This window comes from Vipera ursinii (genome assembly GCF_947247035.1).
Source record: "Vipera ursinii genome assembly, chromosome: 3".
Classification (NCBI taxonomy): Eukaryota; Metazoa; Chordata; class Lepidosauria; order Squamata; family Viperidae; genus Vipera; species Vipera ursinii.
In genome coordinates, this window is record NC_139516.1 from 42,911,722 (window position 1) to 42,938,572 (window position 26,851).

The 26,851-nt window shown below is 38.5% G+C and overlaps 1 protein-coding gene across 2 annotated transcripts in view; it reads right to left on the reverse strand.

Annotated features, from left to right (window-relative positions):
• Positions 1-20,450, reverse strand: part of RASSF5 (Ras association domain family member 5) — a 76,035-nt gene extending 55,585 nt beyond the window's left edge. For both annotated transcript variants that reach the window (XR_014492084.1, XM_083359275.1), the window contains exon 1: positions 19,676-20,450. Coding sequence is in view for 1 of the 2 variants with exons in the window: in XM_083359275.1 (XP_083215401.1) it covers positions 19,676-20,399 (724 nt within the window). In the remaining variant the exon portion in view is untranslated. The remainder of the gene's footprint in view (positions 1-19,675) is intronic.
• Positions 20,451-26,851: the final 6,401 nt, after the last annotated feature.

The following is a 26,851-nucleotide window of genomic DNA, read 5'->3' on the forward strand; positions in this document are numbered from 1 at the left end:
TGAATTGTTAGTCTCAATGGAGAAGAAGTTAGTGCATATAGTTAACTGATCCAGGTAGCTAAGGGTTAAATTTAGCTCAAAACAAATGCAATTACACATAAGGAAAATCAATCCCATAGAGTCAGTCATTTTTGTAGGAATATCTAAACCCAATTAACTGGCTGTTTTATCAAAGAAAAGGCATTGGAAACAAAGAGTGGCAAGAAACCAAGCCTCTCCATTAAAGGTCTTGCAGCACAGAATGTACTGCACAAATAGTATACAAACTCTACTGACTAATCAGAAGAGAGTGGGACAGTACAATGAAGCTTTACCAGTATTGTTCTTGAACAAGGTAAACAAGAGATGGTGGGCAAGGACTCCATATTCCCAGATGGTGCATTTTGATCTACACACACAAGATAAAAATGTCAAAAGTAGTACTGTAAAAGACAGATTAGGAATATGAATAAAAAATAGGTAAGAAAATAGTAACAGAATACCTATCCACTCTAAATGAGTTCAAATCACCAAGACCAGATGGTTTACATGTCAGGGTTCTGAAAGAGCTGGCAGATGTGATCTCAGAATCATTGAACCATACCTTTCAAAGATCCTGGAGCACCAGGGAACTATCAGAGGACTTGAAAAGAGCTGATGCAATTCCAGTCTTTAAAAAGGGTGAAAACTACAGAATAATCAACCTGCCACTAAAATTGGGAAGATCTTGCAAAAGATAATCATGCAAACACCTAGAAACAAGCAAAGCTATCACCAGAAGCCAACATGGGTTTCTCAAAAATAGATCATGCCAGACAAACTTTACTGCATCCTTTGACAAAGTGATTAACTTAATGGATCACAGAAATACCTGGATGTAGTTTACTTAGTTTTTAGTAAGGCATTTGACAAAGTAGACCACAGCCTACTTCTTGGTAAGACAGAAAAATGGAGGATGTACACCATCACAATCTGATGGATTCATAAATGGCTGATCAACCACTGTTTTAGGCCCAATATTCTTTCAGCATCTTCATGAACAATTTATATGAAGGGTTAGAAGAGGAACTCACAAAATTTGCAGATGACACAAGCTGAGGGAAATAGCCAATGCCTTAGAAGAGAGTCTCAAGAACTAGAATGACCTTGGCAGAGAATAGGGCCCTATCCAATAAAATGCAATTCAGTGGTAAGAAAAGCAACGTCTTACACTTAGTCAAGGAAAACCAAATGTACAAATATAGAATACGTGTTACCTGGCTCAACAGCAGTGAGAGGGACCTAAGTGTCCTAGTGGACAACCTCCTGTGCTGCAACTGCCAAAAAAGCTAATGGGCTGCATCAACAGAGTGATAGTTTCAAGATCATGTGAAGTGCTAGTACAGCTTTATATTTCACTGGTAAGACCACACTTGGAATACTACATCCAGTTTTAGTCATCATGATACAAAAAAGATGTTGAGATTCTAGAAAAAGTGCAAAGAAGAATAACAAAGATGATTAGGGGACTGAAGACTAAAGCATACAATAGTCCATTGTCGGAACTGGGTATGTCAAGTCTAACAAAGGGAGGGACTAAGTGTGAAATGATAGAAGTCTTCCAATATACGAGCAGCTGTCAAAGAAAAGAGATTGACCTCTTCTCCAAAGCAACTGAGAGCAGGGCAAGAAATAATGGATGGAAGTTTATCAAACAGAAATCCAACCTAGCAATAGCAATCACATTTAGACTTATATACTGCTCCATAGTGCTTTTAATGCACTCTCTCAATGGTTTATAATGACAGTATATAGCCTCCAACAATATGGGTCCTCATTTTACTGATCTCGGAAGGATGGAAGGCTGTGTCAACTCGAACCCCATTAGGATCAAACTTCAGTCTGTAGGCAGCCTGCATTATTCTAACCACTGTGCCACCAGGGTTACTAGAACTAAGGAGAAATTTCCTGGTGCTCTCCTGTCAGTGAGAACAATTAATCAGTGAAACAGCTTGCTTCCAGAAGTTGTGGGTGCTCCATCACTAAAGGTTTTTAAGAAGAGATTGGACAACTGTTTGGTACAGGGTCTCCTGTTGAGCAGAGGGCTGGAACAGAAGACTTCCAAGGTCCCTTCCAACTCTATTATTCTAATCCAGTTAGTATGACTGTGCGCTGCTGTTAAACTATCAGTAAGAAATTTGATTAGGTTAGCAGCTGATGAGTGGGCTAAGCATTTGAGATGGACAGGTTCTTAGCAAAGTATTTATTTATTATTTATTTATTATTATTAATAAAAGTAGCCCAATTGTCAAGTGAATGTGGCTTCCCCCATTGACTTTGCTTGTCAGAAGCTCCTTAGGAAGGCTGAAAATGAGAATCCCAGGACTCTGAGATACTGTAGCCATCATAAACACATGGCCGTTGTCAAGCACTTGAAGTTTGTTCACATGGCTGTGGGGATGCTGCAATGTTAATAAATGTGAGAACTGGTCATAAGTCACTTTTTTCAGTGCCATTGTAACTTTGAATGGTCATTAAATGAATAGCTGTAAGTCAAGGACTACCTATATTGCCAAAAGATTTAATAAATTAGGGAACTCTTTAGAACTGACTAACAGTAGTAGGCTCCCCAGGATCAGTCTCATCAGCCAGGACATATATATTTTATTTCTGAGTTTCTCAAATGCATCTGTTTAACCAGCTTAGAACAGAATACTCGATTGCATAGCTCTTTGGTCTGAGCCCATAGGTTTCTTCTTACATTATTGAGAACATGCTTTTAAGAACATAAATCCTTTCATTCCATGATTATATATACTGAGGAGGCCTAAGGTGTTTCACTTTAATTTGCTAGTTAGAAGAGATCAAAGTCCCTCACTCTTGTCTGGCACTCATCTACAGTGTTTTGTTTCATTTTGTTTTAGAATGAAAAGACAGGCAGATTATATGAGAAAAACAAGAAGAAATCATGAGAACCATTTCATGTTTGATTCATCTCAAAGGAAAGTACCATAGAGATAGTGGAGATGGTAATGGTCAGCAATTCATAGAATAAAAGATTACTTATTTTACATCATCTTCAAGGTCAGATGTAAATACTGTATGCTACAAAATAACATCATGGAAGACCAGCAGAGAAAGGCAGTTCTCCTCGGGTTGAAACTGACCACTGTCAGAAACCACATACTAGAAAAAGCAGCCCTTGAGTCTCATCTACCATCCTTCATATTTAGGTGACTGTAAAGTGAGGGCAATTTTGCTGCAGCACAAGAAAAAACATTTCGGTCCAATCTTTCAGCCACATTAATGTCAATAATAGGATGTGGGTGCAATGTGGGTGCAAAATCCTATTTTTAGAATCTAGTATTTTTCAGATCTGGGGATCTCTAAAAGCTAGAAATTCTGGGATTTGTAATCCCCAAAACCCTGGAGGGCATCGTGTTGGGCAAGACTGTTCTAATGTGTTTCTCCATCAAATGAGGAATGAATATTAGAAATGAGGGTTTTTTTCTAATTTTCATCTCACCAGAAAACAACTATATATTGTGCTTTTCTGCAAAAGCATTGTTCTCCCGAGGCCAAGATTTTCCAAGTAGCTATTAATTCAAATTATAAAGTTTCCTATTCATTTAAGAGACACAGGGATTTTATACACATAAACACACAGGCATTCATGTTTTTTTCTTTTCCAAAGAACTGAAAGCTTATTTTATTATGGAATCAGGAAAATATAATTCATTAATGTCCGATTCTGAATTCAGTATCTTACTGGTTTGGCAGTCATCATTTAATTTCAATGCTAAGTTCTTTATGTGGCAGGAATTGCTGATTCATTACATTCTATGCTATGGGTTAGTCGGGAGGCACCAGTAGTGCATTTTTTTTTCATTTCAAGCCAAGTCCAAATATATCTTCAACTGTGTATGTGAAGCAATAATTAAAGAGTACTTACAAGGCTTTTCAGAATGAACCTTTTTCTTGATTAAGATGTAATGGTGATGTTATTTTTTTTAATTATTGCTTTAAATGTGTGATTTATCCAGGCTGCAAACCTTCCACTATTCCCAGTCTACTTTACTTCCATAAAATGAGCACTACTGACATTCACCAGATACTATTAAGACTATGCAGCATAGCTCAAGCTGAAGCCAGACACACAAACTGTAATACAAAAGAACCATTTTTCATTATCTGCAGTGTTTAATGGTCACTGAAAAATGCTCACAAATATTAAATGAAAGTTTCCATTGAAAAACATGAGCTACAGAAAATTATTTTAAAACACAACTCTGATTCAAAGAATCCTGCACACCAATTCCAGCAACTGATCTCTGCTTCGCTTCCTCTGGTGCATTAGGAGAGCTGGTGCTTTTTATGTGAGTCAAACAGGAACTTTCTGTGGATTGCTGAAACCCATTTATCAGGTCAGACTTTACAGCAAACCATACTTTGATTCAAATTGTAGGCCTACTTCTCACACAGAGAAGAAGAGGAGAAGGAGGTACGCATTTGCACAACACTTCTTGCAGTCTCATAGAAGAGAACACCATCGGAAAAAGGCAAATATCTTTTTAACCAGGTGCTATGCATTTTAACACCATGGAAATTGCTCCTGGACCCCTTCTCCAATGTATCTTCTCCACATTAATTTTGACATACCCCTGCATATAATTTGTTACTTCTTCACTGCACCTTGGCCCTGGTTATGACCTACAAAGCCCTACATGGCATGGGTCCGGAGTACCTTAGGGAGCACCTGCGGCCAGCATCAACTTTCCTCCGCCCAGTGCGTTCCCACAGAGAGGGCCTCCTCAGGGTGCCGCCGTTCGGAGAATGCCGTCTGGTGACCCCCAGGGGGAGGGCGTTCTCTGTGGGTGCGCCTGACCTGTGGAACCGTTTACCGGTTGAGCTCCGGATGGCTCCTGACCTTCGCTCCTTCCGACGCGACCTAAAAACCTATTTGTTTGAACAAGCCGGCCTGGTCTGATAGGTTTTGTTTTAACTATTGTTTAAATGTAATTTATTTTCTGCATTTGGGCACTAGGGTTTAATTTGTTTTTAATTTCTGTATTTTGGGTATTTTGATATTTATGTCCCTGTTCACCGCCCAGAGTCCTTCAGGAGAAGGGCGGTATACAAATCAAATAAAATAAATAAATAAATAAATAAATCTAGGCAAGAAATAATCCAGCTAAAGCAACGTATTTGTTACAGCATTGTAACATGAACTCTGTAACAGGCACCAAAAGGATCCACAGAAGAGGAACTATAACGCTGCTGCTCTTTCCAGGTGAAAAATCTTTTAACAATTGTTTCAATAACATGTTATGCAGTAAGCACTATCATTAACTACACTGACAGCCATGCAAGTATCCTTGACTCCACTGCCTCTCATGGTAATGTAATTTGGCTGTCCTTGAAGACTATCTTGGAACTAAGCTGCAACTCTGAATAGAAACCAAGGTTTATAGAAACCAAAACTAGTTACACCTAGTTATTAAACAAGGCTGGACAATTTGGGGCCCCTTAGCCACAGATGTTCTCCAATTTGTGTTGTTGTTGTTGTTTGCAGTTACCTGAAGCTCCTTCTAATGATGAAGGAAAACCAAAGGCATGGTTCCCCATTATTTTCAATTGCAAACAGATGAACACTGTGTTTATTATCTATACGGAATGTCAGCCCTACATCAGATATATCACAATTAAAAAATAACTCCTTATACTTTTTACAAAACCATCTCATCTTGCCTGCAGTGATCACCTGCCATGTCTTGTGCAATGCTCAGACCTTTGAAAGGTGAAGTTTGGCCTTTTGCCACCAAAGGATTGGATAACCCTGCATTCAAGATATTTACAGAGAATGAAGTATGAATTTTGTTTAGTTTTGCCAATAGAAGAATCCTTCCTACCTTTTCCCTGTGATTGATGCCTTCTCAATGACCTATCTTCCTTAGTTTCTCTCCACATAGGGCTTTCAAGTAACTAACTTGCAACATGTAACCTGGCAGTGTTTGTGGTTCCTCCTTTGAGCAGTAGCTAAAAATGTGTATGCCTATCTCAAAATCCTAATAATGTCCCACCATTTTTCTTACATGCAATTGTCAGGTCTGCAGTCATTAGGAATTTTTTAGAGGAGCTTTCTATGACTGGATACCTTCAACATGTGTCACAAAATTTATTTCCAAAATTCTGTGTCATGATAGCTGGAAAATCTAGTAGTCAGAGTCCTTAAACATCTGGAGAATGCCAGAGTGGAGAGGCTCACTTATAGTTAAAAGCAGTTCTCCCTATCACCTTCCAAATAGATGTAATGGCTTCAGTGACTGGATGAGAAAGCTAATTTTAGAAAATGAATACCAGCTTGAACACTAGGTTTAAACAATATGACATAGCTCAGAACAACTGGTATCAGGGTGAAACATATCACCTAATGTATCATATATGAAATGCTCAACTCTTAAATTTAGCAAAATGAGAGCTTTTCTTACAATGCAACTTTAATAAAATATGCTATATTCATAATTTTTCTGAATATTTTACACTAGTTGGAATTTAAATCTTTAATACTGTACTATAAATACATGCACGGTAAATAAATATTTCATCTAAGTCAGAAAATCTCATAATTTAGGGAGAATACCTTTCAGTGTTAAATGTTCCATGTTCACAACTAAACATGGTAGCCACGTCTTCATCAGAACAAATAGTACTTAACTGATACTTAATAGTAGTTTAGAGTTCAACCTCCATATATTTATATATTAAAATTCAATTGACCTAAATGGACAATTCAATAGAAAAACTGACAAAGCTAACTTATGTTAAAAGCTGTAAATGTAAAAACACTGCTAAATAATAGTAGTATATAAAGCTCCTAGACCAAAATATATCTTTTAAGCCAGATTTGTTCATATTTTGTAAATGGGGACATAATAAAAGAATAAATCGTCACATATAAGGGGTTATCATTAGTAAAGTCTTAAAAGGCTGTTATGCTCTCCTGCTCATCCACTTAAACAATGGGTAGCACTTATTTCACTGAAATTCAATCACAGGGGCAAAAATAATACCCCATAATTACTATAGTCAATGTGTAAAATAGCAGTCAGGGGGGAAAAAGGCAGTTCTTACAGAAGAATGCCCAGCTGGATGTCTCTGGATTACAGCTACCCTGCTGATCCTTGTTATGCTATCCATACTTGATTGATTGTATTGAATCTATTTTTCCCCCCTCATCTTCGGAGGCAAAAGAGAATAAGGAAAATGTTTGGCTTGTTTGAAACAGAAAGTCAGTTCTCGTTCCATGAAGTCAGCAAGCCACCAGGATAACTCAGTATAGATTCTACCATGAGATAGCTTAAAGAAGATTTTTATCGCCAAAATACTACTGGGATATATCTAATCCAAATTTAAATTAAAACAATATAGATATGTCTTAAGTAAAACATGTAATTCTAACACTTTTAGAAGAATATAGAATCTATAGTGGCTATTAACTCTATGTTTTTCCCATCAAAAATAATTTTGAACTCATTAAATAACAATACCACCATAAACCTCAAATATGCTAATCTTACAATTGTTAACTTTATTTTATGGGGTTTTTGTCTCTATCAAATCTTTAGAAAAGAGAAGACAAATTTTGAAATTCCAGTGATTTTTCCTCTGTTCACTATTTCAAAAAGCATACTATTTAAGCAAAAGGAAAAACTTGCTATTGAAGTACTACACTTCAAAATTTAACATTTGTACTCAGATGGTCAAAAAACAACAACAATATATACAAATCTGTACGGATATATTTTTTCAACTCACAAAAGCATTGCTAGAACACTATACCATTTATACAATAATGTATTATTGCTCTTATTAGTTATTACAAACTTGTGAGCTTGATGCAATAGTTCTCCATAGGGTATGGTTCTTTAATCATTAGACTGCTTAATCAATTCATAGAATATAACCTACTTACTGTCCAAGTAAAACTCAAAACTTTACCCCAAAAAAGTGTTGTCTGAGTTATTCATCAAGACATTTCATAAATAGTGTACAAAGTAGCCATGGACATCTTCTGTTCTCTTCATCAGTAACTAACACCCCATATCTTTCAGTCAGCCAGGGCATATTTTTGCTCAAATCATTAGAACTTACCGTTGACCGGTAAGACCGATCTATTGGGCTTCTTAATTCGGAGTTGAAGACCCTCTGACCATGACTTAGACTTAGGGAAATGTCTGAAGAGCTTGCGGATTCTCTTTGTTACTAATCCAAAGCAAGCTGCAGCTCCTGCGTCTCCTTCTCCCTCTGTCATTCTTCTAACAGAAGATCAATAGTTTCTTTGGGCATAGCAGACAGGCAGGCAAGTGCTTGAATGCGGAATGTTACCGAAAGGAGCAAATGTTTTATCTCTACAATTTATTTATGTTACAAAAGTCAGTGTCCTGCTCTTGCAATTTCCTTGCCTTTTTGTCTCCCTTCCTCCCCCCCCCCCCTTCAAACTAAAAGCAAACACTGCAGGCCACAAACTTCCAGGGCAGCTTCTGTAATGCATGGAAAACTTTCTATTTCTGGGACTTTTTGCCTGATAAGATAAAGCAACATAACGGAAGAGGCTACAGTCAAGAGAGAGACAGAAGCCATCTCTTTCTTTAGCAAAGCTTCCTTCAAATATCTTTAGCTTTCGCAATCTTTTTTTAGTTTTGAATTAAAATGATCTTAGACTATAATTAAACCAGTACTCTTAACATGCTGCATCTTTAAAGATATTAAAACATTACAACGGGCCTGTGGGTAATAATGCTATTATGAATAGATAATCAAAGTAATAACAGAATTGGACCCTCCTGACATCATATTTTCAACCACAATTTCTCTTTGAACTGACAGAATAAAGACCTGGCCTGGAAAGAGCCTGTGTTATTGCTTCAAAGTCATTAGAAGTACAAATACGTATTTTCCATAACAACAAAACTTCCAAAATATTGATGAGTATTTGTAGAATCAAGACACATACCATCAAGTATGGACATGTCTAACGGTAATAATAATAATAATAATAATAATAATAATAATAATAATAATAATAATAATAATAATAATAATAATAATAAGTAGTAGTAGTAGTAGTAGTAGTAGTAGTAGTAGGAAGGGACCTTGGAGGTCATCTAGTCCAACCCCTTGCTCAGGCAGGAAACCCTATACCATTTCAGACAAATGGCTGTCCAGTCTCTTCTTAAAAATTTCCAGTGTTGGAGCATTCACCACTTCTGGAGGCAGGTTGTGTAGTGTAGTGGGTCCTGAAGAGTAGGAATGATGCCAGGCAGAAGAGTACAGTCAAACAGCTCTTTATTTGGTGACCATAACTGTACTGGGGGAATTGGGGTATCTGTACCCTTTTTATACCTGGCCGGGTATGCTACCAACCAATCAGTTTGAACCTCAGTTTCCCTCCGAAAACTGACACCGACCACAACACTTTCGGTTCAGCGCCACCTGGTGGTATCTGTTCTATAACTGCTTAAAGGTGCTCTTTAAGCCTAATACGTAACAGGTTGTTCCACTGATTAACTGTTCTGACTGTCAGAAAAATAAATAAAGCTGGTTCACGGATGCCCATTGGTAACTACTCACAATAGATCTGCATTCACCTTCTACACACGTACAATTACCTTGCAATATTCCCCCATGATTCATCATGAATTATCTCTCTATGAACTAGAGTTAATTATTCAAGTACTAGAAATTGTGCTTTGACAAACAGAACATTGATTAGGGCAGGGACATGTAGCTGGATTAGGAGAAATACAGTTTGCTATGGAGAAGGCGGTCAGAAAAACTCAGTTTCAAATTGTCCTTGTTTAACAACCACAATTGGGACTGGTAACTCAGTTGTCAAAGGAAGCTGTTTCTAAGTGAAACTGCAACTTTGCTTACGATCTGACTTCAATTGTCCTTTGCTTTACAGACCTGGAGTTATAACTGCAAGGACTGGTCACAAAGTTTGGTTTTCATCATCATCGTAATTGCAAATGTTCACTGCCAGAGGAAGTTGCTAAACAAGGAACACCTGCACTGTTATTTATATTTTAGTGTGAGCAAATCTTAAATGCTTTTGACATTTTTGCTACTGCTATTCAGAATGTACTGCATAACAAAACATCATGCCTCCATGTGGAGAAAAGCAAAGTTTTACATTTAGGCAGGAAAAATCAAAGATATAAGTACAGATTAGGTAAGACCTGCTTCAAAAATAGTAACTGTGAGAGGGACCTTGTGGACAATCTCTTGACTATGAGCCAGCAGTGTGCAGCAGCAACCAAAAAAAGCTAATACAGTCCTGGGTTGTATGAACAGAGGCATTGAATCAAGATCACACAAAGTATTAGTACCGCTTTATAAAACCCTAGTAAGACCACACCTGGAATACTGCAACTGCAAATACTGCAAAATACTGCAAAAAGATGTTGAGATCTTGGAAAAAGTTCAGAGAAGAGCAAGTAAGATGATCAAAGGCCTGGAGATTAAAACATATGAAGAACAGCTGCAGGAACTGAGTTTGGCTAGTCTAAAGATAGAAGAAATAGGGGTGACATGATAGCAGTATTTCAGTATTTGAGGGGCTGCCACAAAGAAGAGGGCATCAAACTATTTTCAAAAGCACCAGAGGGAAGGAACAGAAATAATGGTTAGAAACCGACCAAAAAGAGAAGCAACCTGGAATTAAGGAGAAACTGCCTAACAGTGAGAACAATTAACCAGTGGAACAGCTTGCCTTCAGAAATCGTGGGCGTTCCATCACTGGAGGTTTTTAAGAATAGACTGGACAGTCACTTCTCTGAGATGGTATAGTTCTCCTGCTTGAGCAGGGGGCTGGACTAGAAGACCTCCAAGGTCCCTTCCAGCTTTATTCCATTCCATTAATTTTACAAAGACAAAAGTAATTTCCATAACTTCTAATTCTTTTTCAATTACTAGAGATTTAGTGGCTTGTAGTCCAAATATCAGATGAAAAGACTGCATTAGAACATTCATCAAGGTTTTTTTTATGAGATTTGTATACCTAGCTCATTAACCATATTTTTCAACTGAGACAGATTGTACATCTGAATCCTATTTTTCTTCCAAGAAACTCATAGGTTTATCCCTATATTACCAGCATGGAAGATCATTTAAAAGGGAATAAGCAGGGGCTGCAACTCCAATTTCTCACTTCATCATAACAAAATGTAATTTGCAATACAATTTTGTTTATTCAGAAATCAGTCTAAATTCAGTATATATTTCTGTAGTATTCTATTTCCCCATGTATCTTGTAAAGATCATAGCAGAAGCTCTGATAGTTTTACACAATTTACTCTCTCCCTCTCTCACACACACACTCGCTCACACATACACACACAAACACTGTAATTACTGAACATGCATGATAATGCAGCTATATTCAGTATCTTAACACTATAAAATAGCTTTCAAATGGCAACTGGAACTACTATACTTGAGAAACCTGATCACACAAGCTAAGAAAACTCTGTTCTCTAATTCACTAGCAGGAATCAAACAATCCATGTTGTATGGACCTGTTTACTATTAATCAGCACTATAGCAAAAGAAAAATATAAATTCTATTAGCTGCTCTTAAAAATAATTTTAATACTATAACTTACTGAAATCAAAGTGGAAAAATATTGACTGTAGTTTCCTGTAAGCATTAATAATGTGAAGATGAGCCAAGAACAAAGCCATGAAGATTTGAGTAAAGACTACTTGGGTTGATTGTCTTCAGGAGCTGAAATCCTACGAGCAAGGTTCCAGCTCCTATGGGTTGCTGTGCATGATTCCATTTCCATCTGTACATTTGTAATTTGAGCACTTCCCTGAATCAAACACAAAGAAAAGCTTTCTTTGGAATATCCTTCTAAAGCTGAATTTTAAAGTGCTGATAAGCCAATCATTGGAGTCCCAAAATTACATTTATGCATTTATTAAAGCCAAGATGTTTACAGCAAGAACTGGCTGGATTCTAGTATGAACCTATTCTTCCATTTTCAGGCCAACTTCCATTATTTCTGACGAAGGTTCAACTCCCAACACTGAAGCTTCAGCACTGAAGAAGAAACCATTAGCTCTAAAGTCTCTGTATCTATCTTTTGGTCTAGTCTAGTGGTTAAAGCCTTAGGCTATAAAATGGGAGACTATAAATTCAAATGCCACCTCAGCCATGAAAGCCAATGGGGTAACTTTGGGCCAGTCATTTCTCTCAGCCTAAACTACAGGGTTGTTGTTGTGGAGAAAAGATGAGGGAGGTGTTGGATGTGCTGCATTCAGTTATTTGTATAAATAATAAAGGTGGGAATATAAATACAATTAATGCATAAAGCGGGGAAGGTCATTCCAAACTCTCCTGTTTAAAGATATTTGCCTATCATTTCCTGCCATGAACCATCCAAACTAGGCCCACACCTGCTAAAGGAATGTGTTACCTTAAACACTTTGCAAAAACAAAGTGATTAAAAAGTTACAAAGATCTATGAATCATATGGAAATTTAGCAAATACAGTGCTTCCTCTGAAGAGTAATCAAGAGACAATTATGAGAAGAAGGGTAAAAGCAAAAATTAGTAATCTGGTATAAAAAGAACTAATTCTGAGGATAGCTTTAGTTTCTGCTATAAGTATAGCTGGAGGCAAGCCCTTTTGTCAGACTCTAATGTAATTTTGGCATTGGGCCAGACTAAAACCACCCCTCCCTCTGGAGAAATCTGGGAACAATTGCTTCTTTCCTCTGTCTGTCTCCCAGAAAATCACCTTGTGATATTTAACTCACCACAAGTGGGCCTTACCTATTCGGTGTAAGTTAGAATGCTGATTCCCAAAATAATATCATGGTGCCAAATTGTCCTAATTCATCCACCAACTTCTCTCTCTCTCTGATATGAGACAGGCAAAGCAAAGTGCATCTTCTAGCATCTATTCCTGAAAATGTCTCTGGGCCCCATAAGCTAAAAAAAAAAAATTAAAAGGGAATTCCATCCCAGTGTCTGTTTGGAAAAAGCAGGGATAGGAGGAAGTATCCTGCTGGAGGAAGTGTTGTTAGGTCTAGTAAATAGTTATTTTTCCATGGCAGATATTTTGTTTATAAGCAAGTTTTATCTATCGCCCTTTTTGCAAAAGCACCCACAACTTCCTTTTTATGACCCTTAATTCAGGATAGAGTTGGGGTGACTGGATGGAGCTGAGTGGCCAGATGCCCTTCCTGATGTCACATGGAGTTCGCAGCAGATATTTCTTTACACCCTAGGAGAAAAACGTCTGTTGCTACCTAGGATTGAACTCTCAACCTTCTGAGTGGAAGGCAAACACCTTCATCACTAGGCCACCGTGCTGCTCTTGCAAGCTGAAAATACCAAATGAGCCCACTAATCCAAAAATGCTGGCCTAGATGAACCAGTCACTCAACTACTGATGCATTTTCTCAGATTCTTGCCTCAATTCTTGGCTGTTGAGATTAGGCAATAATAGCCTGATTCTCCAATGGAATAATTGAAATGTGTCCCTAATCCCAGGGAAGGACCCTGCCTTGACTTTGCCTTGGCTTTGATGTCACATATTTTTTTTATTTTTATTTTAATCCCATTTATATCCCGCCCTTCTCCGAAGACTCAGGGCGGCTTACAATTTAAGCACAAACCAATGTGCTTCTATGATCCTCTACTATAGATATCTGGTTTTCTTCTAAAAATTAAGAAATATTTAGCCAGACTATTTCTGAAATCAGGAATTGCTTCTATTTATTTTATTTTTTTAAGACACAGATTTATCCCTGCCCTGAACAATTGCAAACACATCAAGCTGCATTATCAGCTGCTTTGCAATTCATTTGCAAGCAACATGCCACTGACACTTAAGTAGTGCAATCATCATTTTACAGTCTCTCAAAATGCACCAGTTACACTTGGCTGGCCAGCCACCTGGGTCTGTTGGGAAGGAAAGCAAGTCCACACCAGCATAAACTAGGAAGGAGAATTGGGAAGGGAAGCGGCACAATACTGAAAAAATGGCCAACAAGAAATAATTTCAAGCATTTCATTTTTGGATTTCAAAAAATATTCTTTTGGAAGTCCTATTAATTTGGTCCACTTTAAAGCCTAACTTAAAATACTTTGCTGATCTGTACCTTTTAATGATAGATCAATTTTCAGGGCGTTATTCCAAAATGAGGAAAAGTTGACATTATAAAGAAAAAAATCCTTTTTGAAAAATATCTAATTAGCAATGTAGCTCTCTCTGTGATTTACCAAAAGTTCATACCAAATCTCTGCTGTAATGTTCTCTGAGCAAAATAAAATGGTAACTATTCTCATTTTTACATAAAAAGAGCAACATAGCTTGTTCACTTACATGGCATATAAACTTATATTGTAGTACAAAACATAGAATCCCAGTGAATAAAGCACCAGGCTAGAAAACTGGAAAACTGTGAGTTCTAGTGTCACTTTAGGCAGGAATGCCAGCTGGGTTACTTTGGGCCAAGTCATTTTTTTCTCAGCCCAACAACCCACCTCATAGAATTGTCATAAAACAGGAGGAGGAAGAAATATTAGGTGTGTTTGCTATCTTCAAATCTGAAGGGGACAGTCTTAAGCCACTTTTTTTTTCCCAACCTAACTTAACAAATCCCCATCTCCAGCCAATGCAGTGGTGGCTGAAGATGATGGGAGTTGTAGTGGAAAAGAAAGAAGTTAATTTTTAATTTAAAAAATACAAATGACAAATTAAGAGACCTGGGAAAAAAATTTCCTACTAGATTTACAAAAGAGCCTTATTAATGCCTTGAAGAACTCTGTGATATGGGACAAAGAAGAAATTCAGAGAAATTAAACCTTAAAACAATATTTGAATAATGAATAAGACTGTTAGAAGCAAAAGGAGGAAACATAATATTGCTTTATTTGATCAAGGTTAAAATAAAATACATTGTTACTTCTGGCTACCCTTTATGGACTTCCTGTTGACTGAAAAGATGTTTTATGAATTTGTTTATAGATAAGAAATGGTATATGCGATGAAGAAATGTTTGTAACTAGAATGTGTGAAGAATTTCTGATTTTTTATATTTGTTATGATGAAGATTTGAAATCACTTATTTATATGTTTCTTTTCTGTTTATATTTTTACTTTTTTCTTTTTCCTTGCACTTTTTATTTCTCTCCATTTTTTCTTTAAGTTTAGTTTGTATTAGATTTACTAATCAACAGTCTTAATAAAAGTTATGGACTAAAAAAGGAACCTTTGAAAAGAAACCAGGCAAAATTTAGCTCAAATGGCTAGAAACACATGCTTTATTTCCTGACATCTAAAGTGCAGGCATTCTTCCTAAAATATCCAACTTAAATATAAAAGGCTACATGGAATCTGCCTTAAGCTCTTTGTATGAAAATAGAGCATCTATTAAAGAAATGCATCAAATGATTTTGATTTCAGAGTCAAAAAACTATGTTAACTTTCATTACACTATAATAAAGAAGAACCCTTACAAATTGCACTAAAACCATGGCTGCAATACAAATAGGTTCACAAACTATGCTAAGTCATTAGTCCTCATGAACAAGAAGACAGGATATAAGTCACCAATGGTTTACAAATCAAAATGAATAGTTTCATTTAATGGAGCCATTAAGTGAGTCATGCCCAATCTTATCAACTTTTTTCTGCAGTTGTTAAGTGAATCTAGCTTTGCTCATGTACTTTGTTTGCTTGAGCTCCCCTGGGAAGGTCGCAAATGGCAATCACATGACCTCAGGATGCTGCAGCCATTGTAAACTCATGCTAGTTGCCTAGCACCTAAATTTTGATCACATGATCATGACAACAATCATAAGTACAAGAACCAGTTGTAAATCGCTTTGTGTTGTGCTGTTGTAACTTGGAATTGTCGTTAAGCAAATGGATATAAGCTGAGGACTACCTGCAGTAGGATATGTTTGTATGTTGAATATGAACTAGCTCTGAGTGATTCAAAAGCCAAGAAGAGGTTCAGCTGAGATAAACGTCACTGCAAACTGAAAATCAGATCTTCTACACCTGTTACCTCCAAATCAGGTAGTGATCAAAGTCACAGTATTGCAAGAGACTATCAGAACTAGTCCTTAGTCCTGTATTTCTCAATCTTGGCATCTTTAAGATGCATGGTCTTCAAATCCCAGAATTTCCCACTCAGCATGGAATAGAAGTAGAATTAAAGGCCACACATCTTAAAGTTGCCAAGCTTTAGAACTAGCAGATCACCATGTTTCATTCAGAATGGTTATAATCTCATTTCCAGTTTCACCTGGATTTTTTTTAAAAAGAGGCACAAAACTTTTACACATGCATTTTCCTCAAAAAATATTCACAGGCTAGATCAGTTTGATCCCTTCAAAATGCAGACCAAGCAAGGTCTCTCACCATCTTTACCCACAGTAAAGATAAAACAAGGGTGGGAGGACTGTCACCCTGACTCTAACTTAAAACATTCTTTGTCAAGTCATTTTAATGTTGCTAAAACAATATCGTCCTTTATTAAAAGTTATATAAAGCTTTATAAACAAAAGAAGATCATACATACAAAGGGATTAAGGAAACAGTAATACAAAGAACCTCCATAGCGATCCAAACTTTCATTTGCTGAAAAAAAAAGACCAAATTTGACATATCTTTTCAACCAAATCAAAGGACTGGGCATAATCCTATAGCATTAATATGAGGCTGCAGAAACCAATGGAACTCTTTCATCTTCCACTTATTCTTTCCTTTTAAAAGACTCCACAAGAATAAATTTAAATCCCATTCTATCTTCTGCAGATACCTACCAAAAAAACAAACAATTAGCCCTTAATCAAGTATGAACTTGAAAACAAACCATTAAAATCATGAAGGGAACAAAAGAGAATCCAGGAAGGGAAATCTTGCATCTAGCAGAAGAAAACTTTTCTGCTACTGAGAAGAAAGTTGCAATACTGTCAAGATATCAAGGAAAATCTGTGGCAGTTCTACGATTTGCCAAAAATGCTGTATTACATCCAAAGTGGCAAGACTCCTCTGCAAAAGAATGAAAAGAACAGCCTGCATCCTATACAAGAGGTGCTACTGAGAGCAATTAAAATGTGGGATTATCTTTTCTTTATTATTAAATCCAAGTTGTTTACTATTATTAGGCCAAGAAAGAATGTACAAATTAGAATGCCAGCTCTCTAGTTTCAAAAAAACCAAAACAACACCACCAGTCTTTAACCAACAAAATGACTTTACAAACCCAGGAAAAAAATGGGAATGGAGAGAGTAAAAGTTTCAACTGAGTTACAGTCTTAGAGAGTTAGTCTGGATACCAGATATGCAAAAGTGAGTCTGATTGCTTAGTTTAGAGATATGTAAGTTGCATCTATAATCCCCCCTCCCCCCCAAAAAAAACCCTCTAGGATGAGCAAACATGCAAGCAACTAACAGTTCATTCTTTACTTTAGGAAAGCATAAAACTCTACCTGCTAAAGTCAACTCTTTCCATTTTTAATGAGATAACAGATTGCTTGGTAGCTAGAAAAAAATCAGTAAAGTGGGTTTTTTATATTAATAAAGCTGAATATATTTTAAGAATATATTAGGAATACATTAGAAATTTTAAATAATGTTTAAAACTGTTACAAAGAAAGCTGGAGTAAAAGAAAAATGTATATTTATGCTCTTTTCATAGAAGCTGTGAAAAACAAGATGGCATGGTAGCATTGAGATCTTGAGGTGAAATTTTAATATTCATTAAAAGCTACACTCATTTCATTATTCCCATTAAATGATTAAAGTCTTACAGCACCACTTAAAGAGATGTGCTTGAAGCAAACTGAATTTTTTTAAAAAACATATGTTCATATTGTCAACTCCCAACTTCTCAGATTATAAATGAGCATTTTTCCTTCAGTGAACAGTTTATGCAGTTCTCTAGAAAGATGCTCATAAAATCACCCCACCAAAACATTAAAAAGTCAACTGGCCTTTAGCATTTATAGGAATAGAGAACAGAAGCATGAAATATCCAAAACAGAAATCCATGATGTATTCATTGTCAGAACAATATTTGTTCTCATCTGCTAGGGACAATTTAAATATTCTTAGAGTGTGAGATTATCTCCATGGACCTAGGCATAAGTCCCACTGAATTCAGTGATATCCTCTGAATAGCTCTGTGTGGGATTGCCTTGCTAGGTTTCAAGAACCAGCAGACCCTTTGGAAAACCAATTGGACTTTGCAGTTAGAGAAAATGAATTCATTACTACAGTAATTCAGGAAAAAAATAGATATTATTATAAAGCCTAGGAGGTCAATCCAAAAGATGAAAAATTACCGTATATACAGTACATGATTCAACTACTAATCACTTTCCATATTAAATACAACAGATTAGTTTTCTAAGCAGATCCTTTCAGTAATCTGCTTGATCTATGGTGAATATACCATTATTTTACTTTCTATATATGCTCTCATTTGTTCAAAAAAGAAACATTGACGAAATCAAATCATGCACACATTGAAAACACCCATTAGCCATACTGTCTTAAAAAATGCTAGCAAAGGCATAAGTAGTAACCAGCAGTGAAAACAGAATATAGAATCACATAAATCACAAGAGGAGAGAGAAAATGGCGTTTCATCACTGGAGAGATTGCACAAGAAAAAGAGAGAAATAGAAAATAGAGAGAAAACAAAAAAGAAATTATCCACCCATTGCAAATAAGAATATTGCATTGTACTACTGCCGTCATTTGCCTAAAAAGTTGGACAGAGTATCTGAAAGTTACAGACTGTCAAGAATTCAGACCCATTGGCTTTACCCTTTATTCCTAACATGGGACTGAACAGTAAACAGAGATAAAGTTGAACAGACAAGAAACATAGATCAACACAAGCAGGACAGCAGACTTCTAATGGTTGCACTTGGCTTGACCAACATGCAGGCATTTCTAAAGGACATCCTGAAAAGGGAAGAAAACCCAATGCAAAAAGAGATCAAAACAGCATGGCAGTCACACAAATGTGGATTCAGTTCAAAGTCAAAAGCTGTTTCAATGCATCTTGCACAATTTTTAAGCTTTCTGGTTTTAAGTAAAGCAGGTCAAGTACTGCAAAATGATGGAAGTCTCTATCAGGCTTTTTGAGAGCTTTCATGAGGATGGAAGCTGGACGCAACAAGGTCACACAGGCCCTGCCCTGGGCGATAACTTATATATGAAACACACACACACAAAACATACATACACACACGCACCACCGCACACCACCCCATTCTGGGACAAAAGGAGCCTTTCCCAGCACACAGTGCTGGAGGCAGTAACTGGAGTTGGCTAGAGACGAAGCTATCACAAGATGATGGAGGATTTCTGTTAAAGAAGCAGGAAGAATGAGAGGGCTGCCCTTCGGTGGAGTGAAAGAGAACACCACCACTTACTCCTCTCCTGTGAAGAAAGAGCCACCCGCCCCCAGGGATGCAGTGAACCAGGAGGAGAATGTTTGAACCAGGTCCCCTACAGTGATATTGCTTAGGACCAGCCGGTGGAATATTTATGTCACCTGCCAAATCCCAGGTAAGAAGGGTCAGGCCCGGGACGTTTCGGGCAAAAAAAACAACCAAAAAACAGAGCAGACAGCGGCTCCCTATAATGGGGCGGGTCGGGATGGGACGAGAGCAACTTACTGGCACAGCGGAGTGCCCGCTGCTGCACAGCCTCCCCGCACAGGTCGCACCAGCCCCGCCAGAGAGTAAAGCCTTCGAAGCGGTGTCCTTCTCCCTTCTCCTCTCGCACTCGGGGGTCCCGCGGCTGCTCGAAAATGGTGCGCACGTCGGGCAGCAGGCGAGGAGCTCCGGACCTCAGTCGGAGCCGGTGATGGTGATGATGGTGGTGCTGCTGCCCGGTGCGGGAAGGCTTCGCCGCGGGGCCGGGGGAAGCGGGCAGCTCCCGGGGTATTAAGTGAGCCCCGAGCGCAGCCTCTTCTCCGGGAAAGCCGGGAGCCACGCGAACCTCGGCTCCCTCCTCAGCCGCTTGCCCGACGGGCGCCCCGCGCTCGGCTCCCACGGCGCTCCCGAGGGGCCTCCCGCGGCACTCCGGAGGGCGCCCTGGCGGAGCCTCGGCGCGTCCCGCCTTCGCGGCCGGCAGAGCGTCCTTCTCCAGCCCGCTACCCACGTCCGCGCCCCACTGGGACACGGCCCCCGCAGCGCCGGGAAGCTGCGGCTCTTCTCGCTCCTGCGGCTGCCTCCGCCTTGGCGGCAGCGGCGGCGGCGGCGGCTCCTTCATGTCATTGGAAGCGGAGCGCTGGAGGATCTTCTTCCGTTCGTTGGCGCTCAGGCTCTGCAGGAAGAGCTGCTGCTCCTTATCCAGCAGCAGCGGGTAAGGGTACTGCCCGATGGCCGGGGAAGCCATGGCCCTGGCGAACGGGCGGCCGGCCCCAACAGCTGCGACCTGCCCGCGGGTGGCCAGCAGCGCAGGCGCTCTTAAGAGGAACCTGCGGAGGCTGCGAAGGAGAGGGAGGGAGGGTGGAGCGAGGGAGGGAGGGAGGGAGGGAGGGGGGGCAGGCGAGGAGCCCCGCGCCAATCTTCCAATGCTGGTTTGGTCCGGCTTCCAAAATTGGTTGGCCTCGCCAAACGGAGCCCCACGCTTTAACCCGGAATCCGTCCTCTTTCCCCTGCCTGGAAAAATTGAATCGTGGGGAAAGAGAGTCATTCTGTACGTGCTCAGAGGCAAAGGACAGGACCGGCTGTTGCCCAAGTTCTTCAGTCAACAGCAAGAAAGATTTTCTTCCCCGAGGCTTAAGGGGGGAAAAACAAAACCCAAACCCTCTTTGCCTTAGTTAATCGGAGACCTAACTTCGTACTCGAGGACTCATGAAATAATAACCGTGTTCACCTGCGGGTTGATTAAAAACTCCAGTTCTCACCGGCAAGGTAGCTCAAGCAAAACACCAGAGAAGGTATTCTCTCACTCAGCCTCTGCCATACCAGATCTGCAGGTCAAATCAAAGGAAGCTTTAAGTTCATAGCTGAATATATTCAAGGCTTAATAAGAGAGGCGGTGAGTACAGGTATTCCTCATCTTACAACTATTTGTAATAACAGTGGCACTGAACAAAGTGATTACACCTGCTTTTCACACACAACCATTACAGCACTCCTCCAGTCATGGGATCAAAATTTGGATGCTTGGCAACTGACATGTATTTATGATGATTGCAGCCCGGGGTCATGTGATAAACTTTTATGTCTTTCTGACAAGCGAAGTCAATGGGGAAGCCTGATCCACTTAACAGCTGTGTTACTAACTTAATAACTGCAGTGATTCACTTAACAACCGTGATAAAAAGGTGATAAACTAGGGGGAAACACACTTAAGTGCTTAATTAGCAATGGAAATTTTGGGTTCAGTTGTGGTCATAAGTAAGGGATTACCAGTATTTATATTGACCATAATGCGTATCTAACCATGTTAGGTAAAGGTAAAGGTTCCCCCGCACATGCGTGCTAGTCATTTCCAACTCTAGGGGCTGGTGCTCATCTCCGTTTCAAAGCCGAAGAGCCAGCGCTTGTCCGAGGACGTCTCCGTGGTCATGTGGCCGGCATGACTAGATGCCAAAGGCGCACGGAACGCTGTTACCTTCCCACTGTAGTGGTCCCTATTTTTCTACTTGCATTTTTAACGTGCTTTTGAACTGCTAGGTTGGCAGAAGCTAGGACGAGTAACAGGCGCTCACTCTGTTACGCGGCACTCGGGATTCGACCCGCCAAACTGCCAACCTTCTGATTGAGAAGCTCAGTGTCCTAATCCACTGAGCCACCACATCCCTTTTACATTCCACAGTAAAAAGGTAAAGGTAAAGTTTCCCCCGCACATGTGTGCTAGTCGTTTCCGACTCTAGGGGCCGGTGCTCATCTCCGTTTCAAAGCCGAGGAGCCAGCACTTGTCCAAGGACGTCTCCGTGGTCATGTGGCCGGCATGACTAGATGCCAAAGGCACACGGAACGCTGTTACCTTCCCACCATAATGGTCCCTATTTTTCTACTTGCATTTTTATGTGCTTTCAAACTGCTAGGTCGGCAGAAGCTGGAACAGGCGCTCACTCTGTTACGCAGCACTCGGCATTCGACCCGCCAAACTGCCGACCATCTGATCGACAAGCTCAGCGTCCTAACCCACTGAGCCACTGCGTCCCTAACCATGTTACGATTTAGTATATTGTATGAATACCCTGAACATTTAAAAATGAGTTTTAACTTTCAGCATATGCAAAATGCTTTCTCCTTTCCCATCTGGAATAATAGGACAGGCTTCCTTCTCTGGTGTTAAACAGAAACAGGAAAACCACAATATAATGCAGTGTGTAACCCCAACCTGAGTTATATTAAAAATGCTGCAAGGACTTTATTCATACAAGCTGCGCAGAAGTGCTGTGGTTGTGAAGAGATATTGGCATTAAGGAATGTTGTGTTATGCAGTTCAGAAACAGCACTGAGCAATTGATACACGAGAAAGCAAGCCACTGTGGCATTCAGGCCTCTCAGAGGCTGGGGTTGATACACTGGTCTAAAGCATAATGAAGTTAGTTGGGAGAGTTATTTCACTGTATGAACCTAAAACTGATCAATTGAATGCTGAACACTTTTGTGACAGGGACATACACAACCTAAGTCAGCTCCCTGTTTTCATATTCTCATTCAGTGCTGTCTGGAATTTGTCAGCTGTTTAATCTCAGCTTCTTCTGGGGATTTTTGGAGAATTATGGCAGGGAAATTCCTGGCTTTATATCAGTATAAGGATAAAGTCTCTGTCTTTTTAAGTTAACCTTTTGATTTCCCACCAAGAAGTGAAACTTTGTAGAAGGAACCAATAAACACTGGCCACACAAAGAGCAGTAATTTAGTTCTGATGGGGCACCAAGGATACCAGCTTGTACACTGATGCCCTAGAATGAACTCTTGGGGGAAAAACAGTGGAAAGAAAATAAAAACAGCAAAAGCCAATTAAAAAAATAAGGCAGTAGAGACCTGATTTGGACTGGGAACATGGTTTAGAATAAGCTAGCTAAATTTTCTTGTCCATCATCCCGCAATCTGGAATAACGAGGAAAGGAGAGATGCATTTTTAAAATAACAGCTAGGCCATCGATTGTACAAAGTCCTGTTTGCTTAAATGGTGGATTTTTTAAAAAAAAATAATAATCACAAAATACAACAAGAAACAACTCATATTATGGTTTATTGTAGTATTTCCCAACTTGGTGCCTCTTTAGCTAAGAATGGAAAATCAACATACCTAGAGAGTGGTTGTAGTTTGGCATCTCTTTAATGAGATGTACAAATTCAGCAAAAGTGGAGTTTGGTTCTCTGAAGTTTAAAGGTGGTTACAATTCCAAGAAACAGCTGGATCAATATGATATACTACATTGTTTATTGAACAATTCTAGACAACAATTTAAATCCATGTCAGCACTTTGTGGAATATAATTTGAATGTCAGCAGTTCTGTCATTTCTGTTGAGTGTAAACTATTGTTAAATATACACATAATGGTTTGGTGTGGTATGTGAACCCAGTCAATTCTGGTTTATTCCTCAAATTTTGGTTAATCAAACTATTGTTTAATGGGATGTATGAATTAGGTATGTTTGTAACTTCCCTAGGAAATGTACCAAGAAAACATACTAATGCTAATTCTGCCATCCCAGATTTACTTTCTTATTGCAACTTTTACAGCCACACATTCATGCCAGCCTCTTTTGCCAAAGATCTCACATAAAAAAAAGAAGTAGAAAGATTACTCTTTGCTGCCATTTTCCTGTCCTCTCTTTGCCAGCATGACAAATAGTTGACCAATGAACTACTAGAAAATACACACAATCTCTCTGGAAAAAGGCTAGTTAAATAGTTATCCCATTTTATAATACAGATAATCGTCGACTTACAGCCACAACTGAGCCAAAAATGTCTGTTGTTAAGAAAAACTTTTGTTAAGTGAATTTTGACCTGTTTTATGACCTTTGTTGCCACACTTCTTAAGGGAATCACTGCAGTTGTTAAGTGAATCTGGCTTCCCTATTGACTTTGCTTGTGACAAGGTCGCAAAAGGTGACATGACTCCAGGACACTACAACCGTCATAAATGTGAGTCAGTTGGCAACTGTCTGAATTTTGATCACATGACCATGGGGATGTCTCATAAGTCACTTATTTCAGTGCCATTGTAACTTTGAACTGTTGTAAATTAAGGACGACCTGTACTTATTCCCAATATTAGGAAGACAAGAATGGCTACACACATCACACCTTCACATATAACACTAAACCATAGTTGAGCTGTATTTTATTGAACAAACCACAATTATCTGGATTAACAGACTAAGCCATAAACTGTGGTTTATAATTCACAAAGTTTGGGTTCATACAATACCCTATTATTTACCAAACAAATTAGTATACAGAAGTTCTTAGCATGGTGTATGAGTGCAATTGCAGGACATGCAATTTATTGCAAGTATTTGCAAAGAATTATCAGTAGGGAGGTTAACAACTGTCAGGGTATGATGTAATGTAAATAGCAGGAAAATGTAAACCATTATTCATGTACATGCTTGAATTTCATGCATAAGCTCTGTGCAGAGTTTGTCAGAGGATTGAGCAATGGAGGATTGAGCATGTCAGAGAAATTACTTTACTGAAACACAGTTTGAACACATGGCACTTAATTACCAGCATCAGGTCCTAAAAACTCCATTATTGTTTTAAAGAAAAGATTAGGCCAGAGGGTCTGCAACCTTGACAACTTTAACACTTGTGGACTAGCTCCCAGAATTCCTCAGCCAGCAAATGAATCATTGAACAGATCACCCCACCTGAGGCACAAATGACCACGCCCAAGTAACCTTACTCTCTGAATTCCTTGGTTTTCTCCCAGCTTGACTGTTTTCCTGCAGACTTTTCATTACCTAACTAGGTAACATCTTCAGGGATCCTACTTGGGGGATTACACTCTTTTTATATAGAGTGGCTTGCCCTGTCAGTGGGGTGTGTGGTCTTCTGTGTGGTAGTTTCTTAACTGGTCTGTTGTTTTCTGCATGATTGTCTTAGTTGTAGTTCCTTCACTAGGATACTGTTTATTCCTTGATTGGTTGTCCGATATTAATCCCCAACATTAATTTCTTCTTATCTGAATGCTGATTGTTGGCAACATGTCTTGTCTCCTTAGTTTTTTTGTTGTCTCTTTTGAATGATGTGTAAATGATGTGTTTAAATCTATGTGCTTATTGATGGCTGGTTTATCTAAGTGCCAAACATTTAGGTATTGTCTATTCTCTAATGTTTTTGGATTTAGCTTGATCTTGGTTAAATCTATCCATGTACTATAAAATTAATCCTACTTTGAACAAAACCTGAAGAACTAGGCTGAGAACAGATCCTCCAGGAAAGAATCTGTCTATGTGGTCACCAACACTTAACACCAATTTGGTGGCATGTAATTGATCAGTCAGTCAATCAATCAATTAAATATAAACCATAATATCAACACAATACTCAAGTGACTCTTGTCCATATAGAGCACAATCAGGCAAACACAACAATGCAGACTTAAGACATTCAAATAAAATTATGACATAAGATGCACTAAAATAATAAAAACTAAGGAAATAAATAAAACAAAATTAGGATTAATTTTTCCTGAGAATCACAACACATTAGGGTTTGCTTAAACAAAATTAATTGAAGTTACAAATAACTCAGCTCACACCTTACACTAAATCCGAAACTAGAGGTGGACATTCTTTTGGTGTGTGTTTATGTGTGTGTGTATGTGAAAATAGTCAAAATGATGGTTGCAACCAAACAATCAAAATCCCATCCCTTTTCAATAGGCTTCATACAGGCAATGCATGAAAAAAAGCAAGATTTCAATCACGTTGCAACATTCATTTTGACTTGTGACCACCCCAGAAATCACATCTGCCAAGGAGTCACTTTTAGCATCTTAATTGTTTCCTGAAAGCAGCCCAAATGTTTTTGTTTTATTCTAATGGGACAACTCTAGATGAATCCATAACAATTTAAACCATAAATTATAAAAGCATAAAAACATCATTGTAGTCCCTCATTTTATTTCTCAAAATAGCTACCCAGATCCTTCTGGGTATTTGCAAGTAGCAGATAAATTCCTCTCCTGTTATTGTTATCTTGCAAATAATACTTGGAGGCATGCTGCCAAAAATACCACTGAATCTTCAAGAATAATAGCCACTGAAATATCTGTACTCCATGAATTTATCACATCTCTTTTTAAAGCTATCCATATTTAGCACCGTCATCACATTTTGTTATTAATTCTACAGGTTAATTACATGTTGTGTAAAGCTTTTTTTCCTAGAGCAGATAAAACAGAGCTCCATTCTATATATAATTGAGTCAATCTCAGTCCTATCTATTTTTACCAGTTCCTGATTATGTTGATTGTCCTCTATTCACTTTTTTCATCTTTATTCTGTTCTTTTTCAAATGCAGTCAGCAGAATTCTATACATTAATTTTAGATATGGATTTATAATGTTTATTTTTTAACTGGGGTTTTTAAGAGTACAGGGTTGATTTAATATTTTTTAATTTGGTTTTTAACTTTTGTATGTTTGATTTTTAATTCCCTGTAAACCGCCCTGAGTCCTCAGGGAAAGGGCGGTATATAAATGCAATAAAATAAATAAATAAATAAATAATGTTAATAAGTTACAATGTCTATGTTCTCAGAACATTGTAAAAATAAGCAATCCACATAATGGCTTAAAGCAAAGTGAAAGGGAATATAATATAAATCAGGTGTACATCCTGCCAACACAAACTATTTG